General features: G+C 49.2%; 1 protein-coding gene across 2 annotated transcripts in view; it reads right to left on the bottom strand.

Annotated features, from left to right (window-relative positions):
- HERC2 (HECT and RLD domain containing E3 ubiquitin protein ligase 2) overlaps positions 1–23,308 on the bottom strand; it is a 600,800-nt gene that overhangs the window by 429,359 nt on the left and 148,133 nt on the right. For both annotated transcript variants that reach the window (XM_085851823.1, XM_085851824.1), the window contains exon 25: positions 22,564–22,667. In XM_085851823.1, the coding sequence (XP_085707949.1) occupies positions 22,564–22,667 (104 nt within the window). The remainder of the gene's footprint in view (positions 1–22,563; positions 22,668–23,308) is intronic.

The raw sequence follows: 23,308 nt of genomic DNA, 5'->3' as shown, positions 1-23,308 counted from the left end.
AAGGAGAAAGCAAGGTTGAGGAATGAAGAGATAATGAAAGAACAACAAACGAAACAGCAAAAGGAGCTCGGCCAATTGAAGGAAACAATGAGATTGAACCATGAGGAGCATGAGAGACGGTGGGGGTAGAAAACAAAAACAATATGAGTTTGAAATTAATCAACTCAAGGAGAGAGCAAAATTTGAGTCCACAGAGATGGAAAAGCTCCAGAAAGATAACGAACAGCGAGTGGGGCTCAGAGAGGAAGAACGACTCAAATGGGAAGGAAAATGGAGCCAGGAAGAAATGCAAATAGTCACGGAAACAGAGACACGGGAGATAGAGGGTGGATTAAAAGGACCTAAGGACGAATACACACACAGAGGTAGCGAGGCTTCATGGGGGTGAGCTGGCAGAACGTGTTGTGACCCGGTGCAAGCAGCTGGATAGCCTCCTTCGTGAACGGAGGTAGACCCTATTCTCCCTTGAAGCTGATCGCGACCAGGTGAGTTCGGTCGTGTCAAGCGAGTTAGAGGGGGTGAGTGCTGCGAACGGGTGCACGAGGAGCTTGGGTGGTATGGAGGCCCCGGGAACCCTTGTGGTGACACGATTCCCCAGCATGAGTGTCCCGGTGTGCGTGGTTGCGAGTGAGCCGAAATGCATGCCTTCCAGCGCACTGTGTGTGACAGAGGCCCGTGTGTGAGAGAGACCCCGTGTGTGAGTGGTGTGGTTACAAGTGTGGTCCCGGTGTGTGTGGTGTCGAAGTGTGTGGTGTCGAAGTGTGTGCTTACAAGTGTGGTAAAATGCGTGCTTCCCAGCACACCGTGCGTGAGTGAAGGGGTGTGTGTGACAGAAACCCCATGTGTAAGTGAAACACCGCGTGAGTATCACCGCGTGTGTGAGTAGTATGGTGTGTGTGAGTGAAAGGGTCTGTGTGAGTGAAGCATGGTCTGTGAGAGAGACAGCATGTGTGAGGTCGCTGTATGTGAGGGAGATGACGGTGGGCATGCGCGAGCACGCAGCCGCGTCTCAGAGAGTGAGTGTAATGGTGAGGTGTGTGGGTCTCGTGACACGCGGGAGTTTGAGCGCGTGGATTGAATAGAGATGACGACGGCGACAGAGGGACAAGGGCCGGGTAGCGGCCGTAGCTGTATTGAGCACCGTGTCGGGTTGGCAAGGCAGCGAGCGCGAGGTTTGTGCCATGCTGCGCACGAGGCCGCCGCGTGCTCGGCTGCGCGAGTGAAACCCGGTCCGGAAACGCCAGCGGTGGATGTTAACCGATCCCACGGAAGGACAAAAGCTAGGCTGGATAATGGATTTGGACCGGATGGGTTCTCCACGCGAGTGTGTTTGGAAAACCTCCAACGAGCAGAGCACATGTGTTCGCCTGGGGAACCCCTCGAAACGCGGGGCTTGCTTTGGGATGCGCAGGGTGACGTCATGGCTGTACGTGTGGTTGGAATCCGGCAGGAGGGTGAATCCCTGCCGGATGGTACCGTCCAAGAGGTATGAGGTGCGCGAAGCGCGAACGGCCGCCATGACGTTACGCAAAAGGTGCGCGAGTTGAGAATTGCCACGCTGGTGCGCAGGTTGCGAACTGCCGCGCTGGTGCTGCACGATGGAAAAAAAAAAGTAGAGCAAAGCAGGCCTCGGTTCGGGTGAACAGGATTCCCGAAGCAGTGGTGGAAGACCCCCTGTCTTGGGCACAGGATACCACTAGTTAGAACGATGGGTTAGGTTAGCTCGACCGGCTTCATGGGGCAGGGGTAAGTCCTCATGGGGCCCATGGAATGGATTAGTTAGAGGGATCCAGTTGAGATTTAGAATGGGGAGAAATGGATTTATTTTGGATTTGGAGACAGTGACGACTTTGAGTGTGTAGAGGTGACGGAGCTTAGCTCCGTAGGTTAAAAGGAACGTGCTGTAGTGTAAGGGACGACGAGAGAGCACGAGGTAGTTAGGGGAGGCAGTTAGAAGAATGGCAGAATCAGCGAAGTGTGAGTTGAGGAATGGAAAGTGTACTTGATGAGTGAGTGAGGCCACGGCTCTGAGAGTATGGAGCGAATATGGAATGCATGGTGCGATGAGTGATTGGGGGGGAGGAGTGATTCCCACCCAAGGGACCCCGGGGTCAGAGTAATGTGAGTTAGGGGGTTAGTCAAATTGACAAAATGGAGGTCGTTTTGCTGTTGGTGGGAATGTAGGCTCGACACCCACTTGGAGGGGTGCAGGAGCCCTGTTGACGGGTTGGGAGCGTGGCTGCGAACGGTGAGTATCGCAGAGTGGGTACGCCGGGCACCGGGCTAGTCGCCGCAGTAGACCAAGGGCCCATGGGGGGCCGGGATAGCGTAGTGGGCACGGGTGACCCGGCTGTTGCGGGGCCCGGGGCGCCATTGGCGGCGTGGGCAGTGCATTGGGCGTGGGTACCCAGGGAAGGGCCAGGGGTGCCAGCCTGCCACGTGAGCATTGAGGGGGAGTCGCCAGGGAGGGCACTCCCCAGTTTAGGGAGCTGGTAAGCTCGGAGGCAGTGTAGTGCCCGGGGGTGCCACCGTCGGAGAATCGACAGAGGTTATTTCCTGCCAAGGGAGCCACGCGTCCCAGCCATGAAACTGTGTGAAGGCACAGGAGGAAAATTGTAGGGCGAGGCCGGAAATTGTGAGGACACCAACACAGGTGACGGGAATCTGGGTTGATAGAACCGATAGTTTAAGCGAGAGGCGCTTTGGAAAGCCCCGGGGTCGTTAACAAGTAAATGGTTTGCGAAGATTAGGAAGTGCACCCTCCGCGCCATCCATCCCTTCGCTCTCGTTGTGGGCCGCTGGACCCACTTTGGGTTAAGATCGCTGAAGTCTGAAGAGGCCATTCTGAAGCTCCATTGGGCCTCGACACATGACGCTAGCTCTCCCTTATTCCCCTCCAGGAAGGGAACATAGGGGTTGGGAGTAGGCTTGGAGACGATAGGTTAGCCGAACAAAGACGATAACGGGGGTTAGGAGACGGAATTATAGTGGGGAAGTCAAAATAAAAATAAAAACAAAAAAATAAGTTGGGGCTAAATTGGTTTTTGCAAATTAAGGGAGTGGGTATGGACAGAGACAGGCAAAGGCGAAAGGTTGGGAGGGAGACAGTAGGGTGGGTCCGAGCCCACCTTCCGAGTGGCCAGCACCACCGCACTCCCTCCACCAACCACCATTTCAAGGCAAAAGGTTGGCCAACTTCATCTGCCGGCTGTTTTTGCTGCAAGGCCTGTGCCGGTCGGATCGACTGCTGGCTGTTTGCTACGAGGCCTGTGCCGGCCACTTCGTCTGCTGGCTGTTTGCTACAACGGCCTTGTTTCGCCTTACCATGCCTTGCCTGCTTGCCTTGCCTGCTTGCCTTGCCATGCATGCTGCTCCTGTTCTATTTTGCATCCCCCCCCCCCTGTTCATTAACATGTGCGCCAGGATCATCGTGCAAGCTGGAGGGACTGCCCTGTAGGCAGCCGCAACACGGTACTGCACCGGCGGCCCGTGCACCGCTTTTGTTCACTGCGTTCATTTAAAAAGGGGGAGGCCTTGGACTGCGTATGAGTAGCCTGGCTCCCTGCTTCTTTTTCCGCAGAGTCCATCGATCCTGGGCCATGGTTGAGTGTAAATTTTGTAAGTTAAGACGTAATTGTAAATGAGTTGCACCCCCTGCATGTGTGTCATAGCGCCGGCAATTTATTTAAGTTGTCTGTATGAGTGGGTTTGTTTCGTTAGTTACTCAGCCCGTAGGCTATTTATTTTTGGGACATGAATACCCTGAATGTCGCACTCAGGGATCCCAAGGTAAAACGTATTAGAGGAGAACTACACATGATGGCACATGAAAATTCGACGACTCAGGACGAGTCTGTAAAAAGGGGAGGGGGTAGTGTGACGGCTGTGGAAATTTGCAGAACACCATAAAGGTCCTCAGATCAGTTATGCCGCTAAGTTTATGTTCAGAATAGGTATCCCCACCGTTGTTTAAAGGGATTTCTTCGTGTTCCCCGGGCTGTGACCCTTTGAGATCGTGTTTTTCTTTTTCTATTGTTATTTTGAACCGACATATCTCACCCACCATTGCAACAAACCACAACGCCAACAACACAACCACCACCAACTACGCCACAACAACAACCACGCTACGATCGCCACAACAACACCACCACCATTTAACCATCTTCGCCACTACACCAGCTTGCAAACGCCATCCTCCACAGACCACGCTACGACCCTTTCCGCGTTCAAAAGGGGTCCGAGAACGCGGGCGTAAAAGAACGACGAAAAGAAACCTCCAATGGTGCGTGTGGGTTTCTCCCGCCTTTTGGTCTCCGAGGCTGGTGTGACGAGAAGGGCGAGGCTGCTCGCTCGCGATTGGTGGATACGAGGAGTGAGGCGGTCGGAGTTGAGAAACGCCCCTTTTCGAGAAACTTCTCAAAAAGGCTCGTTGGAGGGTAGAGCCAAAAACGGGGAGGGGCGAAGGGCGGAGCCCCGAGTTATATAAGGCCGCACGAGACGCGAGGTTTTGTCTTCCGTGTGGTGGTCGTCAAGTCTTTGGTGGTCTTTGGTGGTTCATCGCTCTCCTAGCTCTTGATCCTGTGGTTCATGCGCTCTTGGTCCTCTGGAGCGACCTGTTCGTTGGACGTTCGTTGCGTCTTCTTTCCCCTATTGGAAATGCCATCTTGATTCGTGGAATAATTCGTTGGGTTTTGAAATACCCGTTAAATAGAATCAGATCCGGCGAGGTCGGCGATAATACCCGTTCGGTTATCGCTGTAGAACGGAACGGACTGCTTAAGCGGTTCGTGTCCCAAGCCGACCTGCGCCGAGGTACGGCCCCTCGGTAGGTTACCCGCGCGAGTACTTAGTTATATCGATATTCGGCGAGTGATCCTACTTCGCGCGGGTAGTATAAGGACTGGGCTGTGGTGAGGTTAAAAGCTCACCCATGACTGGTTTCTGGCATGGTTCCAGAAAGTCACGACTGAATTGTCAGACAGGTGGGCGACGCGGTTGCGATTCGAGGTACGCGGCCGATCGCACGCCGGCGGGCGCGAATTCGTAACAATATATATATATATATATATATATATATATATATATATATATATATATATATATATATATATATATATAAATATATATATATATATATATATATATATATATATATATATATATATATATATATATATATATATATATATATATATATATATATATATATATATATATACATACATATATATATATATATATATATATATATATAAATACATATATATATAAATATATATATATATATATATATATATATATATATATATATATATATATATATATATATATATATTGTTGCGGTATTCGCGCCCGCCGGCGTGCTGACGGCCACGTAACTCGAATCGCGGCACGTCGCCCACCGGACGGACAATCCAGTCGTGACCCTCTCGGACTAACGCCGGGAACCAGTCACGGGTGGACCTTTCGGTCTCACCGCGATCGAGCCAATCAGCCCCCGCGTGGGATAGGGTTGCTCGCCGGGTCGACCTACCTAAGTACCCACGCGGAGGGTAGACCGGGCGATCGCACCTCGCCGCAGGTCGACTTTGGACACGGGCCACTTAAGCGACCCGTTCCGTACTATCAGAATAACCGAGCGGTGTTATCGTCGACCTCGACGGTTCGATTAATTATCGGGCGTATTCAGCCCACTACCAACCCTTTACGTGAAGCAAGATGGGGATTCAATGGAGGAAAAGACGAAGCGAAGCGGGAGAACAGTTCAACACAAAAGCACATTTATTCGCGGCACACGGGAAGCACACATTCAATTCCACCAAAAGCACACAGAAAAAACACAATTCCATTTACACAAAAAGCAAATATAAAAGCGAAAACAATGCAGAGCTAATACCGACTACCGAGCACACGGCAACACTTATACAATTCTACTTCACAGACGGCGCCGACAACACCTACCCAAAACCAAGGAAAAGAATACCCCCAAGAATGAGGCGGGCCTGAGGCCGAGACCGGGTCGCGCCTACCCGTCTGGTGATGAGACGCGGAGCGGCGATGGCGCCTCACTCCGCGGGCCTCGCGGACAGTGTCTGGCAGGGGGTGGGAAAGGGGGCCCCCTTGGTCGCACTATCTCAGCGCGGGGGGAAACAGGAGGGGGTTGTTGATGCTCGGGTATAGAGGATCTTTATTACCCCTGGTGTGCGTCTCCACCTCGGCCAGGACGCGCTGCCGGCCTCCCTCGGGCGTGCAGCTCCTGGCACCGACGCGAGCACCCCCTCGTCTGCCTTCGCCGCTGCCGCCTCTCCGCCTCTGGACTCTCCACCCTGGACTCTTCTTTGGGCTCTCCTCGTTCGACTCTCTTCAGCTTCTCCAGCTACTGCAGGCTTCGGGCTCCAGACTTCCACACCCTCTGACTGACGAACACCGTCCTTTTATCCCCCCGTAGCTTCGCCTTTGACCCCTTCCCTTCGACCTTTCACCTCGCTCCCCATTGGCCCGAGAAAAAGTGGGCGTGAAGGCTTTTTGATCCACAAATTTGCATATATCGATCGTCCTGGAGGCGGGGCCAATTCGCCCCTCGCTCACCGATTGGACGGCAAAAAGTGGGCGTGTGTCGTTTTTGATCCGTTTTTGAAGCACAAAATCCGTGATTTTGTACACGCTGTTCGACGCGCGCTCTGCATGAGTCCAACACCGGTACCCACAGCGGGGCAAGAACGGTGGCGATGCTACGGTTGCGAGGTGTGACGTGAAGGTCGTGGCGGTTGTGGTGAAGCGGCGTTGTGGTTGGTGGTTGATGTTGTGGTTGGTGGTGGTAACAATGGCGGTTGGTCCAAAATAAAGATAGTAAAAGAAAAACGGCTATCCTGAAGAGTCGCAGCACGCATAAATGACATGTATTCCCACTAGACAACGGGTTTGGGCCTAACTACACATGCACTTACCGAGATACCTCACCTAAGGGACCTGAATGGTGGTTTGCGAATTTGGTAACCACAACACTACCCCCTCCCCTTTTTACAGACTCGTCCCGAGTCGTCAAATTTTCGTGTGCCATCATGTGTAGTTTTCCCCTAGTACATTTTACCTACGGATCCCTGAGTGCGACATTCATGGTATTCGTGTCCCCAAAATAAATAACCTGAGGGCTGCGTAACTATCTAAACAAACTCACTCACACGGACGACTTAAATAAAATTGCCGGCGCTAGACAGACATGCCGGGGGGCGCACTCATATTTACAGTACATCTTAACCTTAACTTACAAATTTTACACTAAACCATGGCCCAGGATCAATGAACTCTGCAAAAAGAAAGCAGTTAGCAGGGAGCCAGGCTGCCCACATGCAGTCTCTGGCTCAAACAATGCAGGTGACAGGGAACGTGGCTGGCTGCTCACACGCAGTCCAAGGCCTTCCCTTTTGAACTGAACGCAGTGAACCACAACGGTGCATGGGCTGCACAACGCAGTCTCCGTGCCAGCTCAAGTGGCACACGCAATGAGCACAACGAATGGATGCATGAACACAAACACGGTGCACGGGCCGCCACTGCAGGCCCGTGTTGTAGCTGCCAACAGGGCAGTTCTTGCAGCTTGCAAACTGTTGCTTTTACGATCCTGGCGCACATGGCAATGAACAGGGGGGGCAAAGCAAAAATTGAACGGGGCTGGTGAACGTGGGCAGTGGGCATGGCATGGCAAAGGCAGCAGGCAAACACAGCCCACAGAAGAAGGCCGCTGCAGGCAAACACAGCCGGCAGATGAACTGGCCGGCACAGGCCTTGCAGAAAAACAGCCAGCAGATGAACTGGCCGGCACAGGCCTTGCAGCACAGCAGCTGCAGACGATCCAGCCGGCACAGGCCTTGCAGCACAGCAGCTGCAGACGAAGTTGGCCGGCCTCCGCCTTGAAGCAAAACACGGCCAGCCGATGAAGTTGGCCAGCTCTTGCCGTTCAGTGGAGGTTGGTGGAGGGGGTGCGGTGGTGCTGGCTACTCGGAAGGCGGGCTCGGACCTGTCTCCCTCCCAACCTATCGCCTTTGCCTGTCACTGTACATACCCACTCCCTTAATTTGTCAAACCCCAATTTAGCCCCAACTTATTTTTTTGTTGTTTTTATTTTTACTTTTATGTTTACTTCCCCTCTATAAATCGTCCCCTAACCCCCTTTATCGTCCTTGTTCGGCTAACCTATCCTGTCACCTAGCCTACTCCCAACCCCTACGTTCCCTTCCCGGAGGGGAATAAGGGAGAGCTAACGTCCTGTGTCGAGGCCCAACGAAGCCTCAGAATGGCCTCCCCAGAGTTCGGCGATCTAACCCAAAGTGGGTCCAGCGGCCCACAACGACAGCGAGGGGATGGATGGTGCGGAGGGGTACATCTCCTAATCTACCCTAACCATTTAACTGTTAAACTACCCCGGGGCTTTCAACAAGCGCCTCTCGCTTAAACTATTGGTTCTAACAACCCAGATTCCCGTCGCCTGTGTTGGTGTCCTTACAATTTCGGGCCTCGCCCCCAATTTTCTCTCCGTGCCCTCACACGGTCTCCTGGCTGGGACACGTGGCTCCCTTTGGCAGGCACGACCCTCTGCCGATTCTCCCGCTATGGCACCCCCGGGCACTACACTGCCTCCGAGCCTACCAGCTCCCTAACACCGGGGAGTGCCCCCCATGGCACCTCCCCTGAAACGTACACGTGGCAGGCCGGCCTCCCGGGCCCCTTTCCGAGGGTCACCCGTGCCCACAACACTGCCCACGCGGCTAATGGCGCCCCGGGCCCCCGCACCAAGCAGGCGCACCCGTGCCCACTACTCTATCCCGGCCCCCCATGGGCCCTTGGCCTACCGCGGCCGACTAGCCTGGTGCCCGGGGTACCCACTCAGCGATACTCACCTTTCGCAGCCACGCTCCCAAGCCCGTCAACAGGGCTCCTGCACCCCTCCAAATGGGTCTCGAGCCTACTTTCCCACCAACAACAAAACGACCTCCATATTTCAATTTGACTAACCCAGCTAACTCACTCTACACTGACCCCGGGGTCCCTTGGGCGGGAGTCACTCCTCCCCCCAATCACTCATCGCACCATGCATTCCCCATTCGCTCCATACACACAGACCCGCTGGCCTCACTCACTCACCAAGTACTCACCTCACAACTCTTCAACACACACACCACTGAACTCTGCCATCCTTCTATCTACATCCCCTAACTAACTCGTGCTCCCACGTCGTCCCTTAAACTACAGCACGTTCCTTTTAACCTACGTAGCTAAACTACGTCCCCTCTACACATCCACAAGTCTGTCACTGTCTACAAATAAATCATTTTATTTCCCATTTTCCCATCCTAAATCTGGCTACAATCCCTCTAACTAATCCATTCCACGGACTCCATGAGGACTTACCCCTGCCCCATGAAGTCGGTCTAACTAAGCTAACCCTTCCCCCTAACTAGTTTTCATCCTGTGCCCCGGTAAGGGGGTCTTTCACCCCTTGCCCAGGAATCCTGTGCACCCGAAAGTGAGGCTTGCTTTTTTTTTTTTTTTTTTTTTCTTTCCATGCGCAGCACCTGCGCGGCAACTCGCGCTCTTTGCACTTTGCAACTGCCCGTGACGTCATGCAGCTGCACGTGTTCCTCGTCCCTCCTTGGACGGGACCATCCGGCAGAGATACCCCTCCTGCCGGATTCCAACCCCACGTGCAGCCATGGCGTCACCGTGCGCATAAAAAAAAAAACACAAGCCACACGTCTCGAGGGGTTCCCCACGCGAACACATGTGCTTTGCCCGTTGGAGCTTCACACACACGATCGCGTGGAGAACCCGTCCGGTCCAAATCCGTTATCCTGCCTAAACTTTGTCCGTCCGCGGGATCGGCAAATCCACCGCGTGCGTTTCCGGACCGGGACTTCACTCTCGCAAGCGAGCACGTGGCGGTCTCGTGCGTTGCACAGCACGAACCGCGTGCTCACTGCTGGGTGAACCCGGCACGGTCCCCGAAACAGCTACAGCCGCTACACGGCTTTCTCTCCTCTGTCGCCGTCTCCGTCTCCATTCCACACACGCATACCTGCGTGTTACGACGCACACAGTCCACACCATCACATTCACACGGGGAGACGCGGCTGCGTGCTCCCGCATGCCAACCGACATCTCCCTCTCATACCGCTCTCTCACACACACGGTCTCCCTGGCACACAGCGACCTTGCACACGGCCGTTCACTCACGCGTGCCTCACTACTCACACAAACCATACTACTCACACGTGGTGCTCCATTCACTCGCGCGGGGGAACTCACCCGCGGTGCCTCACCCACACACGCGAGGGCACTCAACCGCTGTGCCTCATCCACACACCGTGCCTCACTCATACACGCGGGGGCACTCACCCGCGGTACCTCACTCATACACACGGCGACACTCACACACGCGGTCTCTTCCACACAACGTCCCTCACTCATACACGCGGGGGCACTCAACCGCGGTGCCTCATCCACACACCGTGCCTCACTCATACACGCGGGGGCACTTAACCGCGGTGCCTCATCCACACACGCGGGGGCACTCACCCGCGGTTCCTCACTCATACTGGCCGTTTCACTCACACACGGCCTCTTCCATACACGGTGCCTCATCCACACACGACGTGCTGGGAAGCACGTACTCTGGCACCATCGCCACCACACCACTCACACACGGGGTCGCTTCCACACACGGGGACACACTCACGCCTTGCACCACACACACAGGGACAACCACACTGGGGATTCGAGTCCCCACAAGGGTCTCCGGGGCCTCTATACCCCCCAAGCTCTCCGTGCACCCGTCCACAGCACTCGTCCCCTCAACCTCGCAAAGCACGACCGAACTCACCTGGTCGTGACTCGCCTCAAGGGGGCAGACTCCCTCCCCTCGTTCCTGGAGGAGGCCATCCAGGTGCTCGCACTGGGTCTCTACCCAGTCCGCCAGCTCACCCTCACTATCCTCCACTACCTCCGTGTGTGTGTGTGTGTGCGTCACTTACCCCGTCTTCCTCGTGTAGTCTTTCCTCTATTTTTTCTATCTCCCGTGTCTCTCCCAACTCTTCACCCTTTACCTCCCTTGTCTCAACTATTATTTCCTTTGTCACGGCCTTCATGCCCGCCTGCAGGCATCGGCCCATGTTCTGCGTCTCACCCCGGAACTTTTTCATCTCTTCCCTCATTTGCTGTGTATTCGCATCCATTTTTTCGATCATTTGTTTGTTCATGCCTTTCATTTCGTTTTGTATTTGCATCCATTTTTTCGATCATTTTCTCAAACATTTCCATCGTCCGATCCGTGGGCGAATTCGCACGTGGGGGCCGTTTGTCCGCCACCCCAGCCACTGCGCCCATTTCGAACTCTGGGTTCAGTTGGGGGAGTTCATGTTCCTGCACAATCAACATTTCCTGCTCGGGGATTCCATCCTGGACCATGGATTCTACACATTCTACATCCATTTCTAATACCCCCGGCTCCCGCTCGCCTTGAGACGCCATCTTGCTTCTCGTGAAGGGTTAATTTAACTCGCTCGTAATTTGGAGGGAATCGGGGGTCGCTTCTCTCACCCCTGGACCGATTCCCGTGAATTTAGCCGGAGACAGGAGAGCCCGTTTTCCTGTTCTCCGATACCAGTGCCGCGAGGAGGGCGATGAATTTGTATCCCACTCCTGACACCAGTGTTGCGGTATTCGCGCCCGCCGGCGTGCTGACGGCCACGTAACTCGAATCGCGGCACGTCGCCCACCGGACGGACAATCCAGTCGTGACCCTCTCGGACTAACGCCGGGAACCAGTCACGGGTGGACCTTTCGGTCTCACCGCGATCGAGCCAATCAGCCCCCGCGTGGGATAGGGTTGCTCGCCGAATTCGACCTACCTAAGTACCCACGCGGAGGGTAGACCGGGCGATCGCACCTCGCCGCAGGTCGACTTTGGACACGGGCCACTGAAGCGACCCGTTCCGTACTATCAGAATAACCGAGCGGTGTTATCGTCGACCTCGACGGTTCGATTAATTATCGGGCGTATTCAGCCCACTACCAACCCTTTACGTGAAGCAAGATGGGGATTCAATGGAGGAAAAGACGAAGCGAAGCGGGAGAACAGTTCAACACAAAAGCACATTTATTCGCGGCACACGGGAAGCACACATTCAATTCCACCAAAAGCACACAGAAAAAACACAATTCCATTTACACAAAAAGCAAATATAAAAGCGAAAACAATGCAGAGCTAATACCGACTACCGAGCACACGGCAACACTTATACAATTCTAATTCACAGACGGCGCCGACAACACATACCCAAAACTAAGGAAAAGAATACCCCCAAGAATGAGGCGGGCCTGAGGCCGAGACCGGGTCGCGCCTACCCGTCTGGTGATGAGACGCGGAGCGGCGATGGCGCCTCACTCCGCGGGCCTCGCGGACAGTGTCTGGCAGGGGGTGGGAAAGGGGGCCCCCTTGGTCGCACTATCTCAGCGCGGGGGGAAACAGGAGGGGGTTGTTGATGCTCGGGGTATAGAGGATCTTTATTACCCCTGGTGTGCGTCTCCACCTCGGCCAGGACGCGCTGCCGGCCTCCCTCGGGCGTGCAGCTCCTGGCACCGACGCGAGCACCCCCTCGTCTGCCTTCGCCGCTGCCGCCTCTCCGCCTCTGGACTCTCCACCCTGGACTCTTCTTTGGGCTCTCCTCGTTCGACTCTCTTCAGCTTCTCCAGCTACTGCAGGCTTCGGGCTCCAGACTTCCACACCCTCTGACTGACGAACACCGTCCTTTTATCCCCCCGTAGCTTCGCCTTTGACCCCCTCCCTTCGACCTTTCACCTCGCTCCCCATTGGCCCGAGAAAAAGTGGGCGTGAAGGCTTTTTGATCCACAAATTTGCATATATCGATCGTCCTGGAGGCGGGGCCAATTCGCCCCTCGCTCACCGATTGGACGGCAAAAAGTGGGCGTGTGTCGTTTTTGATCCGTTTTTGAAGCACAAAATCCGTGATTTTGTACACGCTGTTCGACGCGCGCTCTGCATGAGTCCAACACCGGTACCCACAGAGGGGCAAGAACGGTGGCGATGCTACGGTTGCGAGGTGTGACGTGAAGGTCGTGGCGGTTGTGGTGAAGCGGCGTTGTGGTTGGTGGTTGATGTTGTGGTTGGTGGTGGTAACAATGGCGGTTGGTCCAAAATAAAGATAGTAAAAGAAAAACGGCTATCCTGAAGAGTCGCAGCACGCATAAATGACATGTATTCCCACTAGACAACGGGTTTGGGCCTAACTACACATGCACTTACCGAGATACCTCACCTAAGGGACCTGAATGGTGGTTTGCGAATTTGGTAACCACAACAATATATATATATATATATATATATATATATATATATATATATATATATATATATATATATATATATATATATATCTATCAGCGATACCCGTGCACATGCACGGGATAGCAGTACAACATAGCTGGTAGCAGACGACAGACCGTACACGGGGAATGACAAAAATACGCATTGTGCAAAATGAAAGTGGTACTATGGAACGCCAAGACTTCCCAAACATTGTCAGCATGTCCGCGAAGTGCCACAGCAATTTCATCGGGATCGTGTGACGGCGAGCCGAGTTTTTAGTGTGCAAGCTTGGAATTATATATATATATATATATATATATATATATATATATATATATATATATATATATATATATATATATATATATATATATATATATATATACATACATACACATATCTTCTTCTTTCGGCTGCTCCCGTTAGGGGTCTCCACAGCGGATCACCAGTCTCCATTTTGCTCTGTCCTCCACATCTTCCATTGACACTCCAACTACCCGCATGTCCGCCCTCACCGCATCCATGAACCTCTTCTTTGGCCTTCCTCTTCTCCTCCTACCTGGCGGCTCCATCCTCAGCATCCTTCTACCGAGAAACTCCACTTCCCTCTTGTGCACATGTCCAAACCATCTCAATCTCACTTCTCTCACTTTGTCTCCAAACCGTCCAACCTGCGCTGTCCCTCTAATATACTCATTTCTTATCCTGTCCATCCTCGTCACTCCCAACGAGAATCGCAGCATCTTTTACTCTGCCACCTCCAGCTCCGCTTCCTGTCTTTTTGTCAGCACCACCGCCTCCAAACCATACAACATCACTGGTCTCACTACCGTCTTATATACTTTCCCCTTCAGTCTTGCAGCAACCCTTCTGTCACAAATCACTCCTGCAACTCTTCTCCACCTACTCCATCCTGCCTGCACTGTCTTTTTCACTTCTCTACCACACTCTCCATAACTTTGGACAGTTGATCCAAAGTATTTAAACCCATCCACCTTCCCCACCTAAACTCCTTGCAACCGTACCATACCACCACCCTCCCTCTCATTTACGCACATGTACTCCGTCTTAATCCGACTGACTATCATTCCCCTTCTCTCCAGTGCGTATCTCCACCTCTCGAGGCTCGCCTCAGCCTGCTCCCTATTCTCCCCACAGATCATGATGTCATCCGCGAACATCATAGTCCATGGAGACTCCAGTCTGATCTCGTCCGTCAACCTGTCCATCACACATTGCAAACAGGAAAGGGCTCAGAGTTGATCCTTGGTGTAATCCCACCTTTACCTTAAACCGGTCCGTCATTCCTACCGCACACCTCACCGCTGTCACCCTGTCCTCATACATATCCTGCACCACGCTCACATACTTCTCTGCCACTCCCGACTTCCTCACACAATACCACAACTCCTCTCTTCGCACCCTATCATAAGCTTTCTCTAAATCCACAAACACACAATGCAACTCCTTCTAGCCTTCCCTAAACTTCTCCATCAACATTCTCAAAGCAAACATCGCATCAGTGGTGCTCTTTCCTGGCATAAAGCCAGATTGCTGCTCACAAATCATCACCTCTCCTTTCAACCTCGCTTCCACTACTCTTTCCCACAACTTCATGGTGTGGCTTAACAACTTTATACCTCTGTAATTACCACAGATCTGCACATCACCCTTGTTCTTAAAAATCGGAACCAGTACACTTACACTCCACTCCTCAGGCATCCTCTCACTTTCCAAGATTTTATTAAACAATCTGGTTAAAACTCCACTGCCATCTCTCCGAAACACTTCCATGCCTCCACTGATATATCATCTGGGCCAACCGCATTTCCACTCTTCATCCTCTTCATAGCAGTCCTCACTTCATCCTTACTGATCCACCCCACTTCCTGATTTACTATATCCACCTCTTCCAACCTTCTCTCTCTCATTTTCTTCATTCATCAGCTCCTCAAAGTACTCCATCCACCTTCTCAACACACTCTCCACGCTTGTCAGCACATTCCCATTTGCGTCCTTTATCACCCTGACCTGCAACACATCCTTCACAGCTCGGTCCCTCTGTTTGGCCAATCGGTACAAATCATTTTCCCCTTCCTTTGTATCCAACTTCTCATACAGCTCGCCATATGCCTTTTCCGTAGCCTTTGCCACCTCTCTCTTCACCTTGCGCCGCCACTCCTTGTACTCCTGTCTACTTTCTTCATTCATCTGGCTATCCCACTTCTTTTTTGCCAACCTCTTCTTCCTTATACTTTCCTGTATTTCCTCGTTCCACCACCAAGTCTTCTTATCTTCCTTCCTCTGTCCAGATGTCACACCAAGTACCTTCCTAGCTGTCTCCCTCACCACTTCTGCTGTAGTTTCCCAATCATCCCACACCTCTTTACCACCATCCAACACCTGTCTCACCTTCTCCCTAAATTTCACACAACAGTCTTCCTCCTTCAGCTTCCACCATCTGGTCCTTGGTTCAGCCCTCACTCTCTTCCTCAACCTCACCTCCAAAATCATCCTTCAGACCACCAATCGATGCTGTCAAGCTACACTCTCCCCTGCCACCACCTTACAGTCTCTTATCTCTTTCAGGTTGCATCTCCTGCTTAAGATGTAATCCACGTGTGTGCACTTTCCTCCACTCTTGGATGTCACCCTGTGTTCCTCCTTCTTCTTGAAATACGTATTTACCACCGCCATTTCCATTCTTTTTGCAAAATCTACCACCATTTGTCCTTCCACATTCCTCTCGTTGACACCGTACCTACCCATCACCTCCTCATCCTCTTTATTCCCTTCACAAACATGCCCATTGAAATCTGCTCCAATCACCACTCTTTCATCCTTGGATACACTCTCCACCACTTCATCTAACTCATTCCAGAAATCTTCTTTATACTCCACCTCACACCCAACTTGCGGGGCATATGCACTGATGACAGTCATCGTCACCCCTTCAATTTCCAACTTCACACTCATCACTCGGTCCGACACTCTCCTCACCTCCAATCCAACACCCTTTTGACATAATCCTCCTTCAGGATTACCCCGACACCATTTCTCCTCCCATCCACACCATGGTAGAACAGTTTGAAACCACCTCCAATGCTCCCAGCCTTACTCCCCATCCACTTGGTCTCTTATACACACAGTATGTCCACCTTTCTTCTCTCCATCATGTCAGCCAACTCTCGCCCTTTGCCAGTCATAGTCCCAACATTCAGAGTTCCAACTCTCACCTCCACACTTCTACCCTTCCCCCTCTCCCACTGCCTCTGGACACGCCTTCCCCATCTCCTTCTCCTCCTTTGCCCAGCAGTACCACAATTTCCACCGGTACCCCGCTGACCAACAGTACCGGTGACGGTCGTTGGTAACCCGGGCCTCGACCGATCCGGTATGGAAATCCGTTTTATTGTCCGCATAATTATTTGGCATAGGTTTTACGCTGGATGCCCTTCCTGACGCAACCCTGGTCGCCTCATACGACACACAGGGATATGGTACACCTATTCTAACCGGGGCATACACCGGGTCCAGTACACTGGTACATATATATATATATATATATATATATATATATATATATATATATGCATATGTATGTATGTATGTATGTATGTATGTATGTATGTATGTATGTATGTATGTATGTATGTATGTATGTATGTATGTATGTATATATATATATATATATATATATATATATATATATATACATATATATATATATATACATACATACATATATATGCAGCCTGGTGTTGGCGCAGTGGTTAGGGCAGCGGCTTGGGATCCAAAAGGTCCTGAGTTCAAGCCCCGTTGGGCCACTGAATTAATACACCAGGGGGTTGACTCAGCCTGTCATCCTTCCGAGGTCGGCGAAGTGAGTACCAGTGCACTGGGCCGGTGTATACCCCGGTTAAAATAGGTGTACCATATCCCTGTGTCGTAAGAGGCGACCAGGGTTGCGTCAGGAAGGGCATCCGGCGTAAAACATGTGCCAAATCACTATGCGGATCATACGGATGATCCGCTATGGCGACCCCTAACGGGAGCAGCCGAAAGAAGAAGAGAAGATATACATATACATCCATATATATATATATATATATATATATATATATATATATATATATATATATATATATATATATACATACATACATATATATATATACATACATATATATATATATATATATATATATATATATATATACATACATATATATATATATATATATATACATACATATACATATACCGTCGTGCCCCCAGAATCCGAACGCCCCATTGTTTGAACAAATAGGAATCCGAACAATTTTTTAGAGAAAATTTTGCCCTAAAAACCGAACACATTTTCGAAAACCGAACACAACGTGGCGTTCATGTTTGTTCACGTGCATCTCCCCCACCTGTTCGAGCCACATCTTCGCGCTTTGTTCATTCAGTTCGTCGGTGGAAGTACAGTAATACCTTGACATACGAGTGCACGAACTTACGAGTATTCAGAGTTACGAGCCGTTGCTCGGACGATTTTTTTTTTCGGATGACTGCAAATTTCTTTGTTGTAACTCAACCATGAGTCCTAAAAAGTAACTGCAAAGGTGAACAGCTCCACCAATCACGTTCCGAGGTGAACTCGTGCTGCATAGCTAATGAGATGAACGTCACAGCTCCACTTATCACATTCCGAGGTGAACTCTTGCTGCATAGCTAATGAGATGAACGTCACAGCTCCACCACTGCCGCCACCTCCACCAGAATCTTCCGTAAGCCGAAGTCGTCTCATCTCCAAGCAAAATACACTTTATAAAACCAGTTAATTTATTTATATTCTATTTTATTATCTTTGTACGGTATTATGTTTTGTATTAATTATTTATTATTTGTAAATACGTACATTTCTCATTTTTTTTTTTTCAATTACAGTATCACCCTTGTGCATTCACCATGGCACCCAAGAAGAGCAGTGAAGCAAATAGGAGTAAGAGGAAGTCCGTGAGAACGATAATTGAGTTGAAGAAAGAACTTATCGCTAAGCATGAAAGCGGTACGCGTGTGTCTGATCTCGCTGCCATGTTCGAGCTGCCGAAATCGACCGTGTGTACGATTCTGAAAAATAAAGAAGCGATAAAAGCAGCTGATGTGGCAAAAGGCATTACGACTCTGACCTCTAAGAGATCTAAGTTTATGAAGGAGATGGAAAAACTCCTCTTAGTGTGGATAAACGAAAAACAGTTTGTTGGTGATCCCATCTCTGAGGTAATAATTTGTGACAAAGCCAGGTGCCTGCATGCTGACCTTATAAAAGGCCTGCCTGGAAGTAGTGCTGATAGTGAAGAGTTTAAGGCTAGTAGGGGGTGGTTCAAAAACTTTAAGAAAAGAACTGGGATCCACAGTGTTGTTTTGCATGGAGAGGCTGCTCGTTCGAATGTGGATGCAGCGGAAAAGTTTGTGAAGAAATTTAGTGAGTTTGTTAACACTGAGGGGTATGTGGCACAACGGGTGTTCAATTGTGATGAAACAGGCCTCTTCTGGAAAAAGATGCCAAGGAAGACCTATATTACTAAGGAAGAGAAGTCTTTACCAGGCCAGAAGCCAATGAAAGACAGGCTTACTCTGTTATTGTGTGGTAATGCTAGTGGAGACTGCAAGATAAAGCCTTTGCTTGTGTACCACTCAGAGAATCCACGTGTGTTCAAAAAGAACAATGTTATGAAGAACAAGCTTCATGTTATGTGGAGGGCAAACATGAAAGCATGGGCTACCAGGCAGTTCTTGACTGAGTGGATTCATGAGTTTGCCCCTTCTGTGAAGGCTTATCTTGAGGAAAAAAAATCTACCCATGAAGGCTCTTCTTGTGATGGACAACGCTCCTGCTCATCCCCCAGGCTTGGAAGAAGATTTGGTGGGCGAATATAGCTTCATCAAGGTGAAGTTCTTACCCCCCAATACCACTCCTCTCAACCAGCCCATGGACCAGCAAGTCATCTCATATTTCAAGAAACTGTGCACCAAGGCTATGTTCCAGAGATGCTTTGAGGTGACAAACGTGACCGAACTGACCCTCAGAGAGTTTTGGAAGGATCATTATAATATCCTCCATTGCTTAAGAATCATAGACAAAGCATGGAGGGAAGTGTCTCTGAGGACAATGAAATCTGCCTGGAAGAAACTCTGGCCTGAATGTGTTGCAGCCAGAAACTTTGAAGGCTTCGAAGAACCACCTGTTGTGCCTGTTATTGTGTCTCTGGGCAAGTCCATGGGCTTGGAGGTGAGTGAAGAGGATGTGGAGGAGTTAATGGAGGATCACAAAAATGAACTCACCACAGAAGAACTTCAGCACCTCCACAAGATGCAGCAAGAAGAATTAGAAGACAAAATTTCTTCAGAGGAGGAAGAGGGAGCTATTGGGAACATTTCCAGTGCTGAAATTAAGGAACTGTGCTCCCTGTGGTCTAAAACACAGGCCATTGTCGAAAAGTGGCACTCTAACAGGGCAGTGGTCAACAGGAGCATAAATTTGTTCAATGACAATGTGATTGACCACTTCAGAAAAATTCAGAAAAGTCGCCAACACCAGACAACTTTGGAAAGGTGGTTCTCTAAAGCAAGCGAGCCCAGTGAGCCCCAGCCCTCTACAAGTGGTCTTAATGTTAGGGGAATGAAGAGACAGAGAGGAAACACCAAAAGCACAGTTGCCTGATGTTATTACGGAAGGTGACTCACCTTCCAAGTAACTAGAACAGGCACTCGTAGAGAGCATATACCTTCGCTGCCGCTACTGTTTTGTTCTTGGCATCAGAGTGTGGGGAACAGAACAAGGAGCATTTTGGTGCGGATTTCATATGAATCGGATAAGAATTGACTGCGTTATGATAAAAATACGCACATCTGCAAGGTCGTGACCCCCCCCCCTGACTTTTGACCCCCAACCGCGAGTAAGGGCAATTACGTCATTGTGTCAAGTTGCATATCACAAGATTGGGCATTAAATTCTGAACATTTTGGCATTAGTTTCATGCAAATTGGATAAAAATTGACCGTGAAATGGTAAAAAGACGATTTTGACCTTTTCATGACCTTGACCTTGACCTTTGACCCGATTGCTCCCAAAATCTAATCAAATGGTCCTTGGCTAATAATCAATCATCCCACCAAATTTCATGCAATTCGGTTTAATACTTTTTAAGTTATGCGAATAACAAACAAATAAATAATCATTGGCATCTCCCACAAACATATATTTTGGTACTGATTATAATGCCAGGATTTGGGACATTTTCTTTTAAAAACAAGGGTAATGACGTAATTGTGTCATGTCGCCCATCACAAGATTGGGCAATGAATTCTGAACATTTTGGCATCGGTTGCATGCCAATTAGATCAAAATTGACCGCGCTATGGTAAAAATACGAATTTGACCTTTCCGTGACCTTGACCTTGACCTTTGACCCGATCGCTCCCAAAATCTAATCAAATGTTCCTTGGATAATAACCCATCATCCCACCAAATTTCAAGCGATTTGGTTTAATACTTTCTGAGTTATGCGAATCACAAACAAACACACACACACATATATATTCACAAATAAATAAATAAATACACAGCGACCAAAACATAACCTTTCGCAGAATGCGAAGGTAATAAACCCTCTCCCTCCTTCCTCCTCTCCAGCTTCCACATGCACCATAAGCACTCCTCACTAAGGTAAATGCAGTTTATTTTCATGTTAGTACATTTATTTCTTGTTTTTATGATTATTACTTGATATTTAGGTCATTTACTCATCTTATTTTACCTTAAATATGGGTAATTTCAGTTGAAAGTGTCTTGAAAGTGGGTTTTCTTGGGGTCCAGGAACGGATTAATTCACTTACTATTATTTCTTATTTGGAAAATAGTTTTGGAATCCGAACTTTTTGGAATCCGAACAGCCTCTTGGAACGAATTAAATTCGGATTCTGGGGGCACCACTGAAAAGAGGGAGGGATAGAAGAGGGAGACGAAGGCAGCGTGAGGGGAGGAAACAAAGACAGCGTGAAGGAAGGAGACTTGCATGCATGCCCGTAACCTGCTCGCATGCATGCATGCACAAACTCCACCACGTCCGACCTCCGTGGGTGCTGTCTTCGTACCTCTTCATTTTCAGCCACTGCCAACGATCAATATATTGCAGAAACTATTCGTGTATTTATATGAATATTTTGTCATGAATGCAGATTGCACAAAACAAGGAAAAGAAAACTGCATCCGTAATTGCCAAAAAACAGTACCCCTGTCAATTATATCATCATGGATTGTAAAAGCAGGTGAGAGAGCACGGCATTACGCCAAATGAAGTTCCACTTTCTGCACATTCCTTAATCTTTTCTTCAGTAAATATAATTGTCCGAACAGGAGGAAAAATTAAGCTTAATGTTAATTTTTATTCCGTTTTTTTTTTTTTTTCGCAATTACGCAAAGATTGGTATTTCCATCAGCAAAGAAACAGGACTTCTCGTGGTTTTGAAACAAACAACCAAGCAGCTTGGTAAGCGCTCACCAAATGGCTTAAGAACTCAAGCAAGCACAATGCATAAAGGCAAAGTGATGCATAAATGTGGTGACTTGTCCATGAAAGGACGTTAAGCCAGCAGAAAGGCATTGTGGATGTAGGATGAGGTTAAACATCTCACGGTGTCTTTTTGTGAAGAGTAGGTGAGTTATCGCTGGCTCCCTGGCTAAATGAAAAATTTTTTATCAGTGGAACATCAAACCTAGCCAACAGGATCCAGAGTGTGAGAAATCTGCTCCCCAGCCAACCCAACAAGAAGGTGGGAATAATTTGGACCATTTAAGAAAAAAAAACATTAAATATCAACATGTAACTTGCCCTTTTTAAATCCCACACAAAATACGTAGTAAGTTCATCCTTATTCTATAATCTATCATATTAAATTGTTCAATGCAACTTGTCTCTTATTAAAATATCACATTTAGAAGGCTGAACAATTTTCACCATAAATGTAAATCAGTAGCCATTTTTTTCATGTCAATGTTCCAACTGATTGACGAAGATATTTATAAGCCAAATAGATGGTACCATCATCAAGTAAAGGTTTCTCCCTCCCATTAAGTATATTTCAACTCAACTTCGAAATAAATGGGGAAAGCAATAAGAAAGTTTATTTACCGCCAAATACTGCCCCACACAGAAGGTCTGCATCATTTCCTTGGTGTTGTCGCATTGCAGTGCTGCCTTCAGAGCATTGACAGGGTCATCATTTGGGAATTTGACTGCAAAAAAAATTCACAGTAAAAACTGAACAACATACAGATATTCCACAAACTGCAAAATATTAGTGGTGAAAGTATTTACAAAAGTAAAAACAATAAACCTGTGAGGGGCCAATTAACAGATTTGAATTGTATGTATGCCTGTGTGTATCTGTCTGTGCATCAGAGAAAGAGACAGAGAGAGACAGAGAGAGAGAGAGAGAGAGAGAGAGAGAGAGAGAGAGAGAGAGAGAGAGAGAGAGAGAGAGAGAGAGAGAGAGAGAGATGTACATAGTACTTTTAGATCCTCCAAAGGTCGACAATTGACATGATTTATACTCTGCTCCAACTACAAGAAAAAGCAGCTGAACAACACAAGGGCCTTCACTGATCTCACCAAGGCATTTGACAGTGGGCAGATCAACACTCTGGGGACTTCTCAAATGCTTTGAATGCCCTGATGTGTTTATCAAGATTATATGTGAATTCCATAACGGCATGATGGCAAGAGTTCCTGTTGGTGGTGCAGAGTTTGATCCTTTTAATGCCAGTCATGGAGTGAAGCAGGGTTGTGTTCGAGTGTTCAAGCACCAACACTCTTTACATTGTTTCTGGCAACTGAATTTATGGAAGCCTCTACAAACTAGTATTTGGGTGTTAAC

The sequence above is a fragment of the Eptatretus burgeri genome, chromosome 13, assembly GCF_056783735.1.
Source record: "Eptatretus burgeri isolate ZD-2024b chromosome 13, Ebu_testis_v1, whole genome shotgun sequence".
Lineage (NCBI taxonomy): Eukaryota > Metazoa > Chordata > Myxini > Myxiniformes > Myxinidae > Eptatretus > Eptatretus burgeri.
The sequence above is the reverse complement of the archived record's forward strand: the minus strand, read 5'-3'. Positions and strand labels throughout refer to the sequence as shown.